This window comes from Furipterus horrens, unplaced genomic scaffold, assembly GCF_987537825.1.
Source record: "Furipterus horrens unplaced genomic scaffold, mFurHor1.1.pri manual_scaffold_2, whole genome shotgun sequence".
Lineage (NCBI taxonomy): Eukaryota > Metazoa > Chordata > Mammalia > Chiroptera > Furipteridae > Furipterus > Furipterus horrens.
This window is the reverse complement of record NW_028327172.1, coordinates 12174142-12190587: the sequence shown is the minus strand read 5'-3', so window position 1 is coordinate 12190587 and position 16446 is coordinate 12174142. Positions and strand designations below refer to the sequence as shown.

Here is a 16446-nt window from a genome sequence, read left to right as displayed (position 1 = left end):
AAGGGATCCGAATCCCACCTTTGCTACAAGCACCTCTTTAAAGTCATTTCCTGTCTCTGCATCTAAGTTTTCTCATCTAGGAAAAAAAAAAAAAAAGAGGTTGCATTTCAAGCTCTAGGCCTTTCTCTGGTTTTAAGATGCCATTTAAACAGTTTTCTCTTTTTCCTAATAGCAGCCTTTCAAGGCCACAGGGGCTCCTGCTTCAAGAAGCCATAATACCTTGATCTTCTCCTACTAGATCCTGGGGCTCTCTGACCCCCACCCCCCAAAAAAGTTTCCCACGGTGAAGCAAAGGCCCTGCCATCCAAGTTATAAGTCATAAGTGGGAGTCAGACTACACAGAAAGCTCTCCCTGCACTGCTCACAGGCAAAAGAAGACAAATTGTTATTACCACCCAGCAACATAGACATACACTAAAATACACACTAATGCTTAATGCTCACCATTTGCAACACTATTAATTCTATCAGAAACACCACGGATCAACACGTGCCTCTTTAGTCTCTCCCCCAGTACAAAGCCAAAGAAGAAATCATTTCCCTTCAAGTAGACAGCACACTTACAGTAAGAACACCTTTTCTTCCCTACCTTTCTGGACTAGTGGCAGCAGCAGCAGCCCAACACTGACACCTGCTGGGAAAATCCAAGCAATGGCTTGTACTGGATTCTGATCATCAGTTAGAGAAGGAAGGCCCTTTTAGTAGAAGATGCCAATTAGCACCTGTTTATATTAAGTGATATACACTAGAATGTAAGCCACTCAATTTATGAGGAAGTGGTGGCCCTTTTTTGAAGAGTGTACACTTATAATATTTTAAAATATACCTCATTTTTTAGTAGAATGTCAGCACTCAGGGTATACCTCACACTAGCTTCTAAAAGGGACTTCATAAATAACGTGATTACTGTATTAATATACAATTTTACAATCATAACCATGTATTATTTGTATTATTAAAATATTTTAAACATATACATAAAATTGTTTACAAGATGACAAGGGAATTCCTTTTCTACAACATACATTTTTAAATGCTGGACCTTTATTTAAACCACAAATACAGTATTTTTTTTCTCTCCAAAAATTTTTGTAGAGCCTTAACAGTTTCTGGATTTTAAATGGCCTATTTAACTAAAAGCTCAGTTGGTTAGAGCGCTGTCTCAATATGGCAAAATTGGGGATTTAATCCCCAGTCAGGGCATATACAAGAATCAACCAATGAATACATAAATAAGTAGAACAACAAATCAATGTTTCTCTCTCTAAAATCAATCAATAATTAAATTTAAAAAGGGGTGACTGTTAATATTTTAGTCACATGTGGCTATTGACTTTTTTTTTTAATTTATTTATTTTTAGAGAGAGGAAAAGGGAGGGAGAAAGAGAGGGAAACATTAATGTGTGGTTGCCTCTCATGCACCCCCAAAGAGGGATCTGGCCTGCAACCCAGGCATATGCCCTGACCGGAAATAGAAATGCGACCCTTTGGTTCGCAGACTGGTGCTCAATCCACTGAGCCACACCAGCCAGGGCGTGGTTATTTATATTTAAATTTAAATTCCTCAAATGATAGCTGCATTTCAAATGCTCACTAGCCACATATGGCTAGTGGCTACCATCCTGGACAGCACAGATATAGAACATTTCTTCATTGTAAAAAGTTTTATTGGACAGCATTTCTCTAGAGAAACATATTGGGAGTATTTTCAGACAAAATTATATAACATCTAGGTGGGGGGACTGAATAGGGATAAAAACAAATAAGTCTGGCCAAGTATTGGTTAAGTTTTGAAATCATGAGATAGGTGTATGAAAGTTTGTTTACTATGTTTTTCTCATTTTTATATGTTTGATGATTTACACAATAAAATGTTAAAAGAAAAGAAAAATAAAAATGTTTCACCTAGAAATGAGGTTATCCCAATTAGGAATATGAGGTCTGTTCGGAAAAAGTCCAGCCATTGTTAATATAATGAGAACAGTTTGCACAACATCAATGTAACCTGGCAGCCAAGGAGAGTGGACTGGAATGTGTATGTGTGAACAATGACGACTTCACTGTACTAGTCAGTTGAGGTGGTAGACGCTGCTGAGTGAGCATGTGTACTGTGTGGCCATCACATTCAAAATGACCGAGTAAGTAGAGCAATGGATCTACACCGGATTTTGCATTAGGCTTGAACGTTACTCTGCAGAAACTATTTGGATGATTCATAAGGCCACAGCTATGGGCAACTGGTGATTGGCAGCTTCATCACGACAATGTGCCCGCTCGGGTATCACATCTCGTGCAGTTTTTCGGCAAAATATCAAATCACCCAGGTAACTCAGCTACCCGACAGCCCAGATTTGGCGCCCTGTGACTTCTCTGATTTTTCCCAAAACTAAAATCACCTTTGAAAGGGAAGAGATTTCAGACCGTCGATGAGATTTAGGAAAATACGACAGGGCAGCTGATAGTGATTAAAAGAATTGTGTGAGGTCCCAAGGTGCCTACCTAGAAGAGGACTGAGGCACTATTGTATCTTGTATCTTCTTCAATAAATTCCTCTATTTTTCATATTGTGTGGCTGAATACTTTCTGGATAGCCAATTACTTTAGAGTTTACTTTAAACTTCTCAGGTACTTCTTTTTTTAAAAAATTTATTTATTTATTTATTTTTAGAGAGAGGGGAAGAGAGGGAGAAAGAGAGGGAAACATCGATTTGCTAGAGATACATCAACTGGTTGCCTCTCACACACCCCCAACCAGGGACCTGACCTGCAACCCAGGTATGTGCCCTGACTGGGAATCAAACTGATGACCTTTTGGTTTGCAGGCCGGCAGTCAGTCCACTGAGCCACACCAGCCAGGGCTCAGGTATTTCTCAGAACTACAATGAAGAGGTCCTGCTGGAACAGGATGGACAAAGGCTGAGCAGAAGCCCACTGGTACCAGGGAAAAAGGAAATGGTAGGCTTTTAGAGCAGTAAATGAAGCCAGTCCCATTATGGCTACCTTTAAAAAACTTTTTGAATGCCTATTATATGTCAGGCACTGTGCTTGCTACATTCTTGCCTTTCCTGACAAAGAAGAAACACAGAGTTCTAGGCTCCAGATATAAGGCAAAATATTCCAAAGCCAGGAATTTAGGAGATGTTACTCCAGAACTGGCCCCAACCAAATGGGCATAGTAACAACCTCTATTACTTTATCTTTTCCATCCACCCATCATTCCCTCTGCTCCCCTTAGTAACCACCTACCACTGTCTTGCATGCACAACATGCCCTTTCCTCCCTTAACATACGCTGTTCCCATAAAATAAAGTTCTTTCTCTCTCTAAATCCTACCCATCTTTCAAGACTTGATTCTGATACTTCTCTTTATCTGAATTTATATAATATTTAACCTCAGTAACATACAATGAAGCATTTGGTCATCTACATTTTTTACATTATTTCAGGTCAGTAAGTCTTGCCTCTACAATAACACTGTATACCCCCAGTGGGCAAAGATTAGGTATTTGCTTCTTTTGTGTTCCTCACAGTGCCTAACACAGTTCTGGAACAATGGTAACCATTAAACAACTACTTATTAACTGGGTACTCTCTAACGCATCCTCCCAAAATAACAAGTAGATCATGTGCACAATCCATACTCCCTCCCTTGCTGGAAGCTTATGTCAGAGAAATTCAGTTGCTTCAGCAGAGGGTACAATGCAGAGCAATATGCTGTTTGGATCCAAGAGGAATATTCTGGGAGTTTGTGATTACACTAGATCTGACCTTTACAGAATCACAGAAAGAAGTCCCTAATAAATTAAGATAGATGCGCACACAGCCATACATAGAACATGTGGTGGGCGATCGACTACACCCACTCTGCTTCTTCCAGGAAAGAGCTGCCTCCAATGCTGATCTGAATATGGAGAGGCCTTCCTTCTATGAATTATTCTTTCACACCCCAAGGTGAATGTCCATCTGGAAGATTTACTCAAAAAATCCTAACTAAGCAACTTAACTTGCTATCCAAAACACATATATCTCAAAAAATATGAACTCTCCTTGACGTATGATGTATTATTCTCTTTCCTCTGTCCAGATGTATTGCTCCAAAAGATAAGGTTTAAGAGATAAACACAAAGTGACATAAGAAGAGCCCATACAGTTATCTGTCCCAAGCAGGGTTCTCTTTTACTACTAATTTCTAGCACACTGGGACATTTTCTTATTTCACAGTAACTAGCCCTGAGCATAAAATCCTTCGAGAAGGTCAGAAGGCCGCCAGCGCTTCTATCTCCTGATCTCCTCATGCCTCTCTAACCTAATGTATACTCTCCATTAAGGCTAGAGGTCACACGAGCTTAACCAGAAAAGGAGCCAGCGGAGCCAGCTGACTCGGACTGCTAGGCCCTATCTTCTCTCTGCCACCAGAGCAAGATTTTCCAAGAAGATGCAACGGAAGCCAGGGAGGGCCGAACCCACGCGTGGGCCGCAGACTCTCCAGATCCAGCCACAATGTCTGCACGACTGACAGAAGAGATGCAAGGAGAAAAGCAAGGGACGTAGAGGACAGAAAGCACCTGCTTACCTCCTGAGTGAATCTTCCTCAGCGCTTTCCTCAGGCATATCCTGATGTAAGGCCTCCTGTGATACAGTTCCAGTTCTGCTGGACTGCGTGTAAATTCTTTCCCAGTGGCCCGTCTCCTGGTTGAAGGCCACCCCCACAGTCCTCTCCTCCTGCGGACTAGCAGAGCTGCTCAGCTCCAGCCTGCTGGAGCCAGGTGTTTGGCCCTCAGTCCGCTCAAGAGGTGGCAGCTGGCTGCCACTCGACGGCATGCCCTCGAAGGTGCTGGAGACCTGCCAGGAGGAGCTGGCCTCGCCGGAGGAGTAGTTCGGTGTGGTTCTTTCCCAGCGCAGGGTATCGTTGTTGAAGGTCAGGAGGTTGTGGCAAGCGCGGCAGTGATTCAGGTGGCCGCGGGACAGGTTAGAGTTGTTCTCACTGCTGTGTGGGGCAGGCTGGTGGGAAGGGCCTGGCCTCTCAGATTCAATGTTATTGTTGAGCATTTCCTGGGCCTGCTGGGTCTGGGGGGCTTCCCCATTCAGGCTCTGGTCCAGCTCCTGCAGCCGGTCATACTCCAAAAAGAAGCGTCTCAGGTCACACGGAAGCTCGTGGCGAATGCTGCCCGAGCTGTTCTGGCTGGAGCCGTTCCCTCCGTCTGACTCAGCTGCCAGCCCTGCAGCTGGAAAACCCCTCCCTTCTGTGGCTGAAGTGTACACAGACGCTTGAGAGCCACCTTCCTGCTGCCTCAGCACAGACAGCAAACTCACCGAAGAGGCACTGGTCCTGGGCGGCGGCATGGACTCCGCCTCAGAGCGGGAGTTCAGACTGAGCACTGTCCGGGTCCACTCGGACCCTGTCAGCCCGGGAGCTATTTCTCGGTGATACCTAGACGGGTGGCTGGACAAAGGGCCTCCCAAAGAGCGACGGGTGGGACCCAGACTGAGGTTGCGGAGCGTGTTGCCGGCAGTGCTGCTCTGGACTGTGCTGAAGGCAGACGGCCGGTTCAGGAGGCCCTGGTCCTGCTGCGCTGATGAGGCCTGCTCCGGGGGATGGAAGGGCTCGGTCTGCACAAAAGAAAAGGAAGGGATAGTAGCCCTGGCAGAAGCAGGGGGGACACTGTCCTGGTGTGGCAAGAGGGAAGGAACTCGAGTGCCAGAGCAGCGGCTGCAAAGGCACAGGATCCCGAGGTGCTGGCAGCACTCAGCTGTGGGGTAACTGACCCGCTGTCGGAGCCTGATGTAAGCGGAAGTCCTGGGGCGCTCCGTGGAGGGCGGAGGGGGAGGCGGTGGGGGTGAGGGGGTAGCAGGATCTTGCACTGTGCTTTGCTCTCCCACCTGGATGCCAGAGGAGCGAGAGGACAGCATGTGCAGGAAATTGTGGAGGAGAGGCGTCCGGCGAACTGGCTGTGATTGCAGAAGGGCACGCTGACGGTAGTGGGATAATTCTGTTCCATCTATGGGGATCTCTGGTTCGTCGTCACCCTGCAACGTGGACCAAGGTAGGGTGGAGGCAGAGCGAAGCAGTTAGGTAGAACTTCCAGGTAAATTAAGAAAAGCTACTGATAACCATCCAAGGAAAACCTCACTCACAGACAACAACTCTACCTCTGAAGCACGGAGAGCTGGCTTCATTCAGATTCAGAATCATCATATGATATTAAGTTATTCCCTTCCAACTGGCAACATTTCTGAATGAGTACAGCTGACAAACCAATTCTCTTACAAGAGGCATATCCATAACACAGAGGCAGCGAGGAGAAGCAAAGTGTTAACCAACCAGAGGCACATGAATGACCATCTAGCCAACACTGCCTGGTTACTTCTAGCGAAGCGGTCCCTCAGGGGTTGCGGAATTGACTCCCCTGCCATGATTATGGCTGTAACTTTGAACACACAATCTGAAGCTGGTTTTGAATCTTGAGTGGAGAGAAACATTTGGGCATTGAAAATTAAAGTCCAATATAATCAGAATTGGAGCACTAGTTTAGAAAATAACCCACAGTTTAGATGGAGGTGGAACTGCTGACGGACTTACCTGCTGATTGGATGGGTTAACAATTGCCGTGAGTAAGTAGTGTCCAAGAGGATCAAATCTCACCAGACTGAAAAAAGAAGAAAAAAGAGACAGACATGCATAGAGAGATTATGTTAACTGAGAAGAGAACATGTGTTCAAATTTATAGAGATCATTACCGGTAATGTCGAATTACTCAAGATATTCACTTCACTCTAGAGATTTTCAAAACTTTCAAAGAGATTAAAATAAGGCTTGATATTTCTTAACTCCTCACACTTACCAGAATAAGGGAATTTGTATCACAAAAATAATTTCATGAAACACCTAGGCTTCCACCCCAGGAAGGAGCTACATTAAGCACACATTTGCTCCTATCTAAGACCTCATCACAATAGCGAAGCATAGAATGCTCCCATACTCTGCCACAAGTTCAGGTCTTCCTTCATATGGCAGCTACACTGGCAAGAGGCATGAGTTCTGGTGACGACGAACAGTCTCGGCATCAAGTAACATAGCTGAATCTATAAGCTAGACTAGAGTAGCTTATGTCCAACTCTAATACCAAAAGGACCAAAGGAAAACAATGCATCGACTTTAATTCAGGCAATATGTGTTTTGATCTTGAAGGCTAAGTAAATATCAGCTGTCATATTTGATGAGTACTTACATCTCCCTCTTCCAGTTTGATAAACACAAACAACTAGCGATGAGCAATTATCCATTAAGCTACCCATCACCTGAACACCTTTCTCAAATCTGAACAGGTTTCTCAAAAAAAGGGCTCCCTTCCAAACCCAGATAGCTTTGAACCTAAAAAAGATTCTAGCGACCCCAATCTTCAGACACCAGAAGATGGGGCCAATAATGAACAGCTAAAATGAACAAAATGAATTGATTTCCAGCTGATTGGCCAACCACTTAAAAAGTAGGAGGAGCTGTAGGGATAAGAACCTGCCCTGAGCAGGGATAACAATCTGTCTCCTGTGTGTAAATGTTCTCTGCCATGCTAATACTATGCAGGCATCACTGGTGGGCAGAGGACTCACCGGACCCGTTCCATCTCGCTAGCTGTCTTCACCACAGCAAAGGGCTCCCGTCGACTCCAGTCCCAGAAGTGGATCTCATTGGCAGTGGCAATCAGAAGGAGCTGAGCCGTGGGGTGGAAAGCCAGAGAGGCAATGGCATTGTTGCTATCTGTGAACCAGCTTTCACTGCCACCCTATGAATGAACCAATCCCAAATATTCTCAGGTTACAAGCTGCCAGTAAAATAGCATGTCAATCTCAAGAAAAAAGGCTTATTTCAGGTAAAATAACTACATCAGGGACTACTTTAAATATCCTCCGCAAAACAATGTAGAAAATCAGTGATCAAGCAGTATCACCAATTTATCAGAAAATATTACTGTCAGCTCAGTTCTCCAAGTCTTCTACAAGCCACAGCAATGAGCATCAGCACAGTTCATGTCTCTGAAGCCTGGGAAAACTCAAGCTTGGTGCATGACATGGTGCACAACAACCTACTAGCCATTCACTAGGACAAGGAGCATACTGCTTTGATGATCAGGATCAGAGCACAGTACAGTCCTTGCTATAAGACAACAAAAACCCATCCTCAGCATATCTTAGAGGACGGGTGGGTGGGAGAACAGTTAACACGGCGTTTGTCGTAGAGTGAAGGCCTGTGGGCCGGGTGTGCTGTCAGGTAGGTGGGCAACGACTACCACTTACTGGGATGCAGTTCTAAGAACCTGGCTAATTTCTCCTTCAGAGTTAAAAACCCAACGGTAAACAAATCTCGGCATTCAGAACACCAAATAAAGGGAATACTTACATGTAAATCCCAAATCCTAACCTCCCCATCTAGGCAGCCAGAAGCAATAAGGCCTGAGATGGTAGGATGGAAAGTGACACACCATGGAGTGCGACGGTGTCCAATCAAAGAGTGAACACATTTGCCAGTCTTCACCTCCGTGATATAGATATTGTGGTTCACATGAGTGGAGGCCAAGAGAGTCCTAGGGAAGCCAAGAGTACAAAATCAATGTGAAGCCCGGGGGAGGATAACAAACTTTAAGCTTTGGACGACACAGAAAACTGGTACTATTCCCCACCTCCGCGTGAAAAAAAACTACACTGTGGGCATTACAAACAACAGAAATATTCTACTCTTTAAAAGCTTTTGGATTCTCTACATTATCCCCAAATGACATATATCACCTTCAGAGACTATTTTTCCTAGCTGGAAAACTATCACACCAGTGCCTATAACACACAGGCAAAGGATGGTTAATGAAAAACTTTCCAAATTTTGACCCTCGATGTTCATAGTTTACTTCGATCATTCCCATTATTTTTTACGGTTGAACTGTTTTTCATCTACATTCTTCCCATTTCTGATACACTTTCAAAACTCTGTTCATACAGTGCTTTCAAGAGCCTTTAGGGATTTGACTTGGAAGATCAATTAAGGCCAAATATACAGAAAGCAATGCTATCATACGTCTTAAGTTATAGATAAGTACTAGTTACCTGTCTGGGCTAAAGGCCAGTAAGAAGGTCGACCGTGGACTATCTGGCAGTTCTACTCTCTGGGAAACAAACAAACAAAAGTTATAATACATTATTTATAAACCACAGCCCACTCCATCTCAAAAGTACATGAACCTGTCTAGATTAGTATTCACAGTATAAGTTTAAAAACTGGCCTTGTATTGTGTGGCTCGATGGATTGGGCACCGGCCTGTGAACCAAAGGATCACTAGTTCGATTCCCAGTCGAGGCACATGAATGGGTTGTGGGCCAGGTCCCTGGTTGCAGTGTGTGAGACGTAACGGAATAGATGTGTCTCTCACACCTCGATGTTTCTCTCCCTCTTTGATGTTTCTCTCCCTCTCTTTCTCCCTCTCTTCCCAGCTCTCTAAAACTACATAAAATCTTAAATACACAAACTGGACATAATGATCAGGCTACAAATTGACAAAGATAAATCTCAATTACCTTTATGGAAAACGCCTAACTCTAAAAGATATTTCTAGCCTGTGAATTCTTCCACATTTGTTTTATCAAAAACCTCCCTAAGTTAGATAGCATTTCTATTCTCCTACACAAAAATGAATGACACCCCAACTCTATGTCATCAACCCCAAGGCCCCATTCTACTGTCACCCCTAGAAACCCTACAGCCAAAATGACCGTTTTTCTTACCTTGCCCTCCCATTTCATCCACCGGGTTTTATCCTCCACCAGCTCCTGCAGAAGCCGCTGAGCTCCGAAGGCCCGAGTGCCCCGTTCCCGCCCCCAGAGTATGCGGACAGCATTCTTCTCCGGAACAACCTTCATAGTGCTCAGTAGCCACTGTCACACCGGGCACAGGCAGAGAAGGAGCAAACAATAGCTCCGCACGCTGAAGCAGCTAAAATGAGGCCATTCAGGTCCTTGTAAGTTGTCTTCATGGAAATCTAAGGTAAGAACGTTAAAGTCAAAGAACATGTATTCTGCAACCGAAGAAGCTTCCCATTGCAAATACAATTCTAACTCAAAGAGGAAAGTATTATTTTCATATTTAGTAACGCTTTCTCAAAAGACCCTTTTCCAAGATATTTTCTTCCAAAAAGATTTCTGCCTTAAATTCCTCCCATATCCTCCGTAGCTTAGCCTTTTATGTAAAGAACAGACCATTCTCTAAAGCATTTATTCTGTTATTATTCTATCAGGCAGGAAGAATTTTTGCTACTAAAATATAGGTCTAAAAACCTGTCAAAAATAAAACACAACAGGAGCCCTGCCCTTCTGTGCTGCACTGCTGGCACCCTCCTCATCACTTGGGCAGCCTCCAAACTAAAGGACAAGAAACAGATTTTAAAAGGCTATTACTTGAGGTATGTGTGGTTCTTGTGTAGCAGCTTCTATTCTATCTCCTACCTAAAAGCAAGTGCATAAGGACTACTTTGAAGTTCTTTCTCCCTTTCTTTTTCTCTTCTCCACTAAAGTTCCACAGTAGAGAATCAAGGAGGAAAGAGAAAAAAAATTTCAGTTCCTTTTCCTCATTCACAACCCCTAATAGCATAAAATTGTCACAAAATAAACAAAAACTCGAGTAAAATGTCAACTAGCTGCAAAATATATATATGTGCCAAAATTAAATTGTGACTCTTCTATGCAAGGGAATATGCAGCCCAATAAAATGGCATTTCAAAAGAATATACATGTTATTCATTGCAGCAGTTTCTTCAACTTATGTGACCACTTGGTTGAATTTGCAGCAACCAGAGAAAGCTCTCTTTATAAAGGTGTATTTCTCTCTTTACAATTAGTAATCTGTGGCTAACATTTGGCAACATGTGAATATCCTGTTCCTCCTTAATCTTTTGCTTAATGGTTTAGCAGTCACCAATGCTTCTTTCTTAAACTGTTTCATTTGGGGGCAGAAAAATGTTAGATTTCCTAATGTCATTATTGTTCCTACATTTATTAGCTTGCATTCTGGAAAGCATGATCCTTTAATAACTGAAGCGGAGTAAATAGTTAATTTTTTCCCCTTAATTACTACTACTGTCTTATCGTTTGCAATGGCAAAAACTGGGGACAACTCAAATATCCATTTAAAAACACTAATCTACATAAGGAAGATTCTCTGGGTACTGACAAGAGATTCCCCAAAGTACATTGTTTAGAGGAGGGAAAGCAAGGTACAGAACAATATATATAGTAATGCTACCTTTAAAAAAAAATTGTAAACTTACTTTTTAAATTGTATTTATTTTTAGAGATAGGGGAAGGAAGGGAGAAAGGATAGGGAAAGAATTGAACCCACAACCTAAGCACGTGCCCTGACAGGGAATCGAACCAGCGACCTTTCACTCTGTGGGACAATGCCCAACCACGCCACACCAGTCAGAGCAATAGTGCTACCTTTTGAACAAGAGGAGAAATTAACAGTCACTTATTAGTGACCGAAGGAACAAAGTGAATGGAGAGAGAGATGGAAGAAAGACTTTCATCGTGCTCGTTTATGTCATTTTTTTATTTTTGAAATGTATATTATCTATTAAAAATCTATTTTTGAAATATTTAATGATGTGAAAAAAATACATGTTAAGTGAAAAATACCAGAATACAAAATTATATACACAATATGATCCCAATTTTATTTTAAGAAAAAGATCTTGGAGCTCTGGCTGGTGTGGCTCTGTGGATGGAGTGCTGGCCTGCAAACCAGAGGATCGCCGGTTCGATTCTTGGTCAGGGCACAAGCCTGGGTTGCAGGTCAGGTCTCCTCTTGGGGGCGTGTGAGAGGCAACCAACCAATGTTTCTCTCCCTTTCCTTCTCCTTCCCTTCCCCTCTCTCTAAAAATAAATGAATAAATAAAATCTTTTTAAAAACAGAAAAGATCTTGGAGAATAATGATACAAAAGAAATATAAACAAAGACTAACCATGGTTATCTTTGGATTGGTGGGACTACAGGTGATTTAATAACTAGAAAAGGCAGTGTTCCTTTTACTTTTTAAACTTAAGAAGTAATAAATGCTTATTGTAGACAGTCAAACAACAAACTGGTTCTTTACGTTTCATGAAAGGCTGTGATCTCAAAAGTACACAACTAGATGCATCCAAATACAGACAGAAGGAAAAATGTTAACAGGCTGTGCTGAAAGGAGTTTCTCCCTGAAATAGAAAGATTCTATGGAAAGACAACTCCAAGTTCCTAGTCACATAGAGCACAGGGCTCCCTAAAGAGTGGCCAAGAAACAAAGTAGCCTGTATCCTCATGACACAGCTCTCATCCCTGATTAGTGTATGGCATGAATATGTACACACTGAAAATGTCAACATGCTGTAATAAACCAAGGATGAACCAACTGGAAGGAAAGAATCTCCTTGATGAACCTGGCAATTCACGGTTTAAAACCAAATGTCTAGGCTCACAGCTGAATAATTACTAACCAGAAAGGTGCAGAAATACAGTTCCCCTTAACACTTTACAGAGTCTGAAATTCTTTTTGAGCCTATAATTCTTTAACCTAATATAGAGAATTTCAGAAGAAATTATCTGTAGGGCTTTTTTAAAAAAGATTTTTAAAATTTATTTTTAGAGCGAGAGGAAGGGAGGAAGAAGGAGAGAAACAATCAATCAGTTGCCTCTCACACACCCCCAACTGGGGACTGGCTGACCACCCAGGCATGTGCCCTGACAGGGAATCAAACAGACAACCTTTCAGTTTGCTGGCAGGCCAGTATTCAATCTCCCAGCCACACCAGCCAGGGCCAGAAGAAATTTGTTTTAAGGGTCCCTTGCCTATTAGTGCAACATGAAAGTACTTTCAAAGAACTACATTTAAACCATTTATAATCTTAAGACATGTGAAAAAAGCAACAGTCTAATTCCTGAAAAAGGAGAAAAATCTGACCTCTGGCCTCATGTAATTCAAGAGGAAGAAGAAAATATAGGTCACAAACACCACATGATTCAGAACTGTGATGCAACCTGGAGTTCCTACAGATTTCAGAAGGAAAAAGAAAGAGTGCTATAAATACCAGTTATCAAGAAAATTAAACAACTAAAGCTCAGGATTACCAAAGAGCTTGTTTATAAATTCCCAGGGACCTAAACACAGTGAGAGTTCAAACAAGAGCAAGCCTGACTGATGGCAGGAGGTCAAAGGGACTAAAACAATTGCACAGTTTTTCTTTTGTCAGAAGAAAAACATTTGCTTGTGTTTCTCTAAAAGGATACGAGACTTCTGCCCTCATATACTCCTTACAGCCACATGAGAAGAGTGTTTACTTAGTTCTCTATAAAGAACAAAAGGAGCAAAATCAAACTGAAGTCAGACTAGCTGTAGCTAAGAAGGAAGTGCCAGTCAAGTGCTTTTCATTCTTCTTTTTGAAAAGGAGAAAGAAACTAAGTTTCCCGGTGTGTCCCTTAAACCAGACTGAAACAAAGGGTACCAAGAAGAGTCTCTGCAAAGCCATTACACAGCCCCCAGAATCAATTCTCAGCCACCAAAGGCCTCATGCAAGTAGAACCAAAAGGACGCAACTGGCATCTACCGGGTGGGGCAAAAGTAGGTTTACAGCTGTTTGTATGGAAAATAATACAATAAATAATAATACAAGAATAAACTATGTGTTCTGTGTACTCACAACTGTAAACCTACTTTTGCACTATCCTATACACATAACGCAAATGCCATGCCAAGATTCTACCCCATTTCCACCCCACCTCCCAGATCATGACTGATCAATTTATAAAGCTAGGAAGATAAACCACCTTTAAGATTTTCCCTGTTTAATTCTAGGACATAATTATATTGGGTTGGGCAAAAAGTTCCATATGGTTTTTCCTTAAAATAAAAGATAAATTTTTCATTTTCACCAATAACTGTATTGATTTGGAATATTTTGAGTATGTCGGCTATCTCCTTCATGGTTTAACATTGATGGTTCTCAATTAATGTCTCTATTTGATTGCTATCAACTTCAACTGGTCTACCCAACCGTGGAGCATCACCCAGTGAGAAATCTCCAGCACGAAACTTCACAAACCACTTTTGACACATTCAATCAGTCTCGGCACCTTCTCCACACTCTGCACAAATCTTTTTTGTGTGTTTCAGTTGCGTTTTTACTTTTCTTGAAATAATAAAGGGAAATATGCTAAAAATACTGTATTTTCTTTGATATTAAAATGGCTATACAAAAATTCACCAGTTTTGATGGGATTTTTTAAAATGCACACTGATATGACAGCTGTCACAATACAATCTAACAAAATCATCTTCAATGAAGTTAAAGAAAACTAAGTGCTAAAAGAGCCATCTTACAGGAGAGAAAAAATGAATAAACTTTTTGGCCAACCCAATATTTACAACTACTAATAGTTGTAGTTCAGTTCCCAGGTGGGAACTAAAAGTTGGATTTCCAGTTTTCCCTTGCAATTTGATCATCTTACGCCAGCAGCTTTGCTCCACCTTCCAGCTATATGACTTCAAGCAAGTGACTTAACTTCTCTGAGACTTAAGTTTCCTCCTGCATAAAACAGGGATCGCAATATCTGCTTTATCAGATTGTTGTAAGGCTCCAGTGAAAGGAGGGGTGGAGCCGTTAACACCCCTGCTGTTACTGTTGGCATCAGTATTCAGGCTTCCTCGGGTCTCACTGTGGTTCCCCACCAAACAATGAAACCCCAGACCCCCAATGTGCCACAGATTCCTAATGGGAGCAGATTTTGAAGAAACATTTCAAAGGCTGTTCCCAGACAGCAAAGTAAAATGTACTCAACAAAATAATTTATGTGACAAAATAATCACATGAGATTTGGACAACCTGCACGTAAGTCAAGTGAAACTAGGCCGTGACCGGCTTGCTCCGTTGGTTACAGTGCCGTCCCAATATGCCAAGGTTGCGGGTTCAATATCCAGCCAGGGAACATACAAGAAGCAACCAATGAATGTAAGTGGACCAACAAATCAATATTACCTCCTTCCTCTCTCTCTAAAATAAAATAAAATAAAATAAAGAAGCAAAATAAAGAACTTGGAGCTGTATCTGTAACCTGGCTAATACTTCAGACCTCTAGTCTTTCCCTCCAGTAGCATTCCAGGGTGTGAATCAGGAAACTTTCAGACCTGGAAGGGAGTTCATGAAGCGCTATCACCTCGTTTATCAGAGTGACTGCATCTGTCCCTACGTCCCTATGCCCGTGTAGGCGAAGTCTAAGAACAGAATCAGCTATGTGATACCGACATATACTCCATAACATACTGGACTCAACTCAAGATTAACTCTTTAAAACAAACAAACAAACAAAAAATCCTTTATATACAAAATCTTGGATCACCTGTGTAAGTAAAATTCTCCCACAACTGGATAATTAACTACAAAATGTCAGGCCTTTCATCGGAGGCCTAAAAGTGACCTAGAACTCTTTGGAAACTGCAAGTGGATGGAAACACACACGGTTTTCTACAATTATCAGCTTTGTTTTCATTAATAGGACTTCCTATACAGCATTTCAGGCACTTGAAATGACAGCCTACAGGACCCAAGACCAAAATGTGAGCACCCAGCCAGCAACCATGCATGCCTCTATACAGATCCCGCCTGACTCCTAGACTAGACTGAACTTAAGGAGGGACAGGGTATTTTGGGCAAAGCATCACAAATCTAGAACTGTAAACAGGTAACACATTCTGAAGCCAAATACACCTGGAAGCAGAGTAACTCCAACTAGTACCTGAACTGTGTCTCTACTGTGAGCACACTACTCGGGAATATCGTAGCATATGCCAAAGTGCTAACTTTGGTTAAATATAGGGAGAGAAATTTTAAGTAATGTTTACTTTTTTATCCATGATTTGTAAATATAAGAGATAGTATAAGTGGTGATATGGCCCCTGAAATCTGACTGGCTTGATTAAATGCCAACTGTCATCTTTTTTACTTTTAGAGAGAGGGGAAGGGAGGGAGCAAGAGAGAGGGACATACCCGTCAACGTGAGAGGGAAACACCACCTCTCGCACGCCCCCAACCAGGGACCTGGCCCGTACCCCAGGCATCAAACCGGTGACCTTTCAGTTTGCAGGATGACACCCAACCGAGACACACAGGCCAGGACAGTTAGTTAACCTCTCGTACTTCCCTTCTCTCATCTAAAAAACGTTAACCACAGTAGATTCCCCTTTTCCACAAGGAATATATCCCAACCTCCCACCCCCAGCGGATGACCAAAACCACAGATAATACCAAACCCTGTATGTTTTTTCTTATACCTTTGATAAAGTTTTTCCTATGATAGTTTAATTTATAAATTAGGCACAGTAAGAGATTAACAATAACTAATATAAAATAGAACAATTATAACAATATACTGTGATAAAA

The 16446-nt window shown here is 42.2% G+C and overlaps 1 protein-coding gene across 6 annotated transcripts in view; it reads right to left on the bottom strand.

The window, feature by feature from the left end:
* Positions 1-16446, bottom strand: part of AMBRA1 (autophagy and beclin 1 regulator 1) — a 170488-nt gene that overhangs the window by 128367 nt on the left and 25675 nt on the right. For 3 of the 6 annotated variants that reach the window (XM_090261929.1, XM_090261939.1, XM_090261950.1), the window contains exons 2-8: positions 9769-10022; positions 9094-9152; positions 8396-8579; positions 7609-7781; positions 6581-6647; positions 5881-6027; positions 4574-5610 (exon numbers count right to left, since the gene is read on the bottom strand). In XM_090261929.1, coding sequence (XP_090118055.1) covers positions 4574-5610; positions 5881-6027; positions 6581-6647; positions 7609-7781; positions 8396-8579; positions 9094-9152; positions 9769-9903 — 1802 coding nt within the window. In that variant the 5' untranslated portion in view covers positions 9904-10022. Of the gene's footprint in view, positions 1-4573; positions 6028-6580; positions 6648-7608; positions 7782-8395; positions 8580-9093; positions 9153-9768; positions 10023-16446 lie in introns of all 6 variants that reach the window. The other 3 variants (XM_090261960.1, XM_090261914.1, XM_090261923.1) reach the window with 1 other exon arrangement.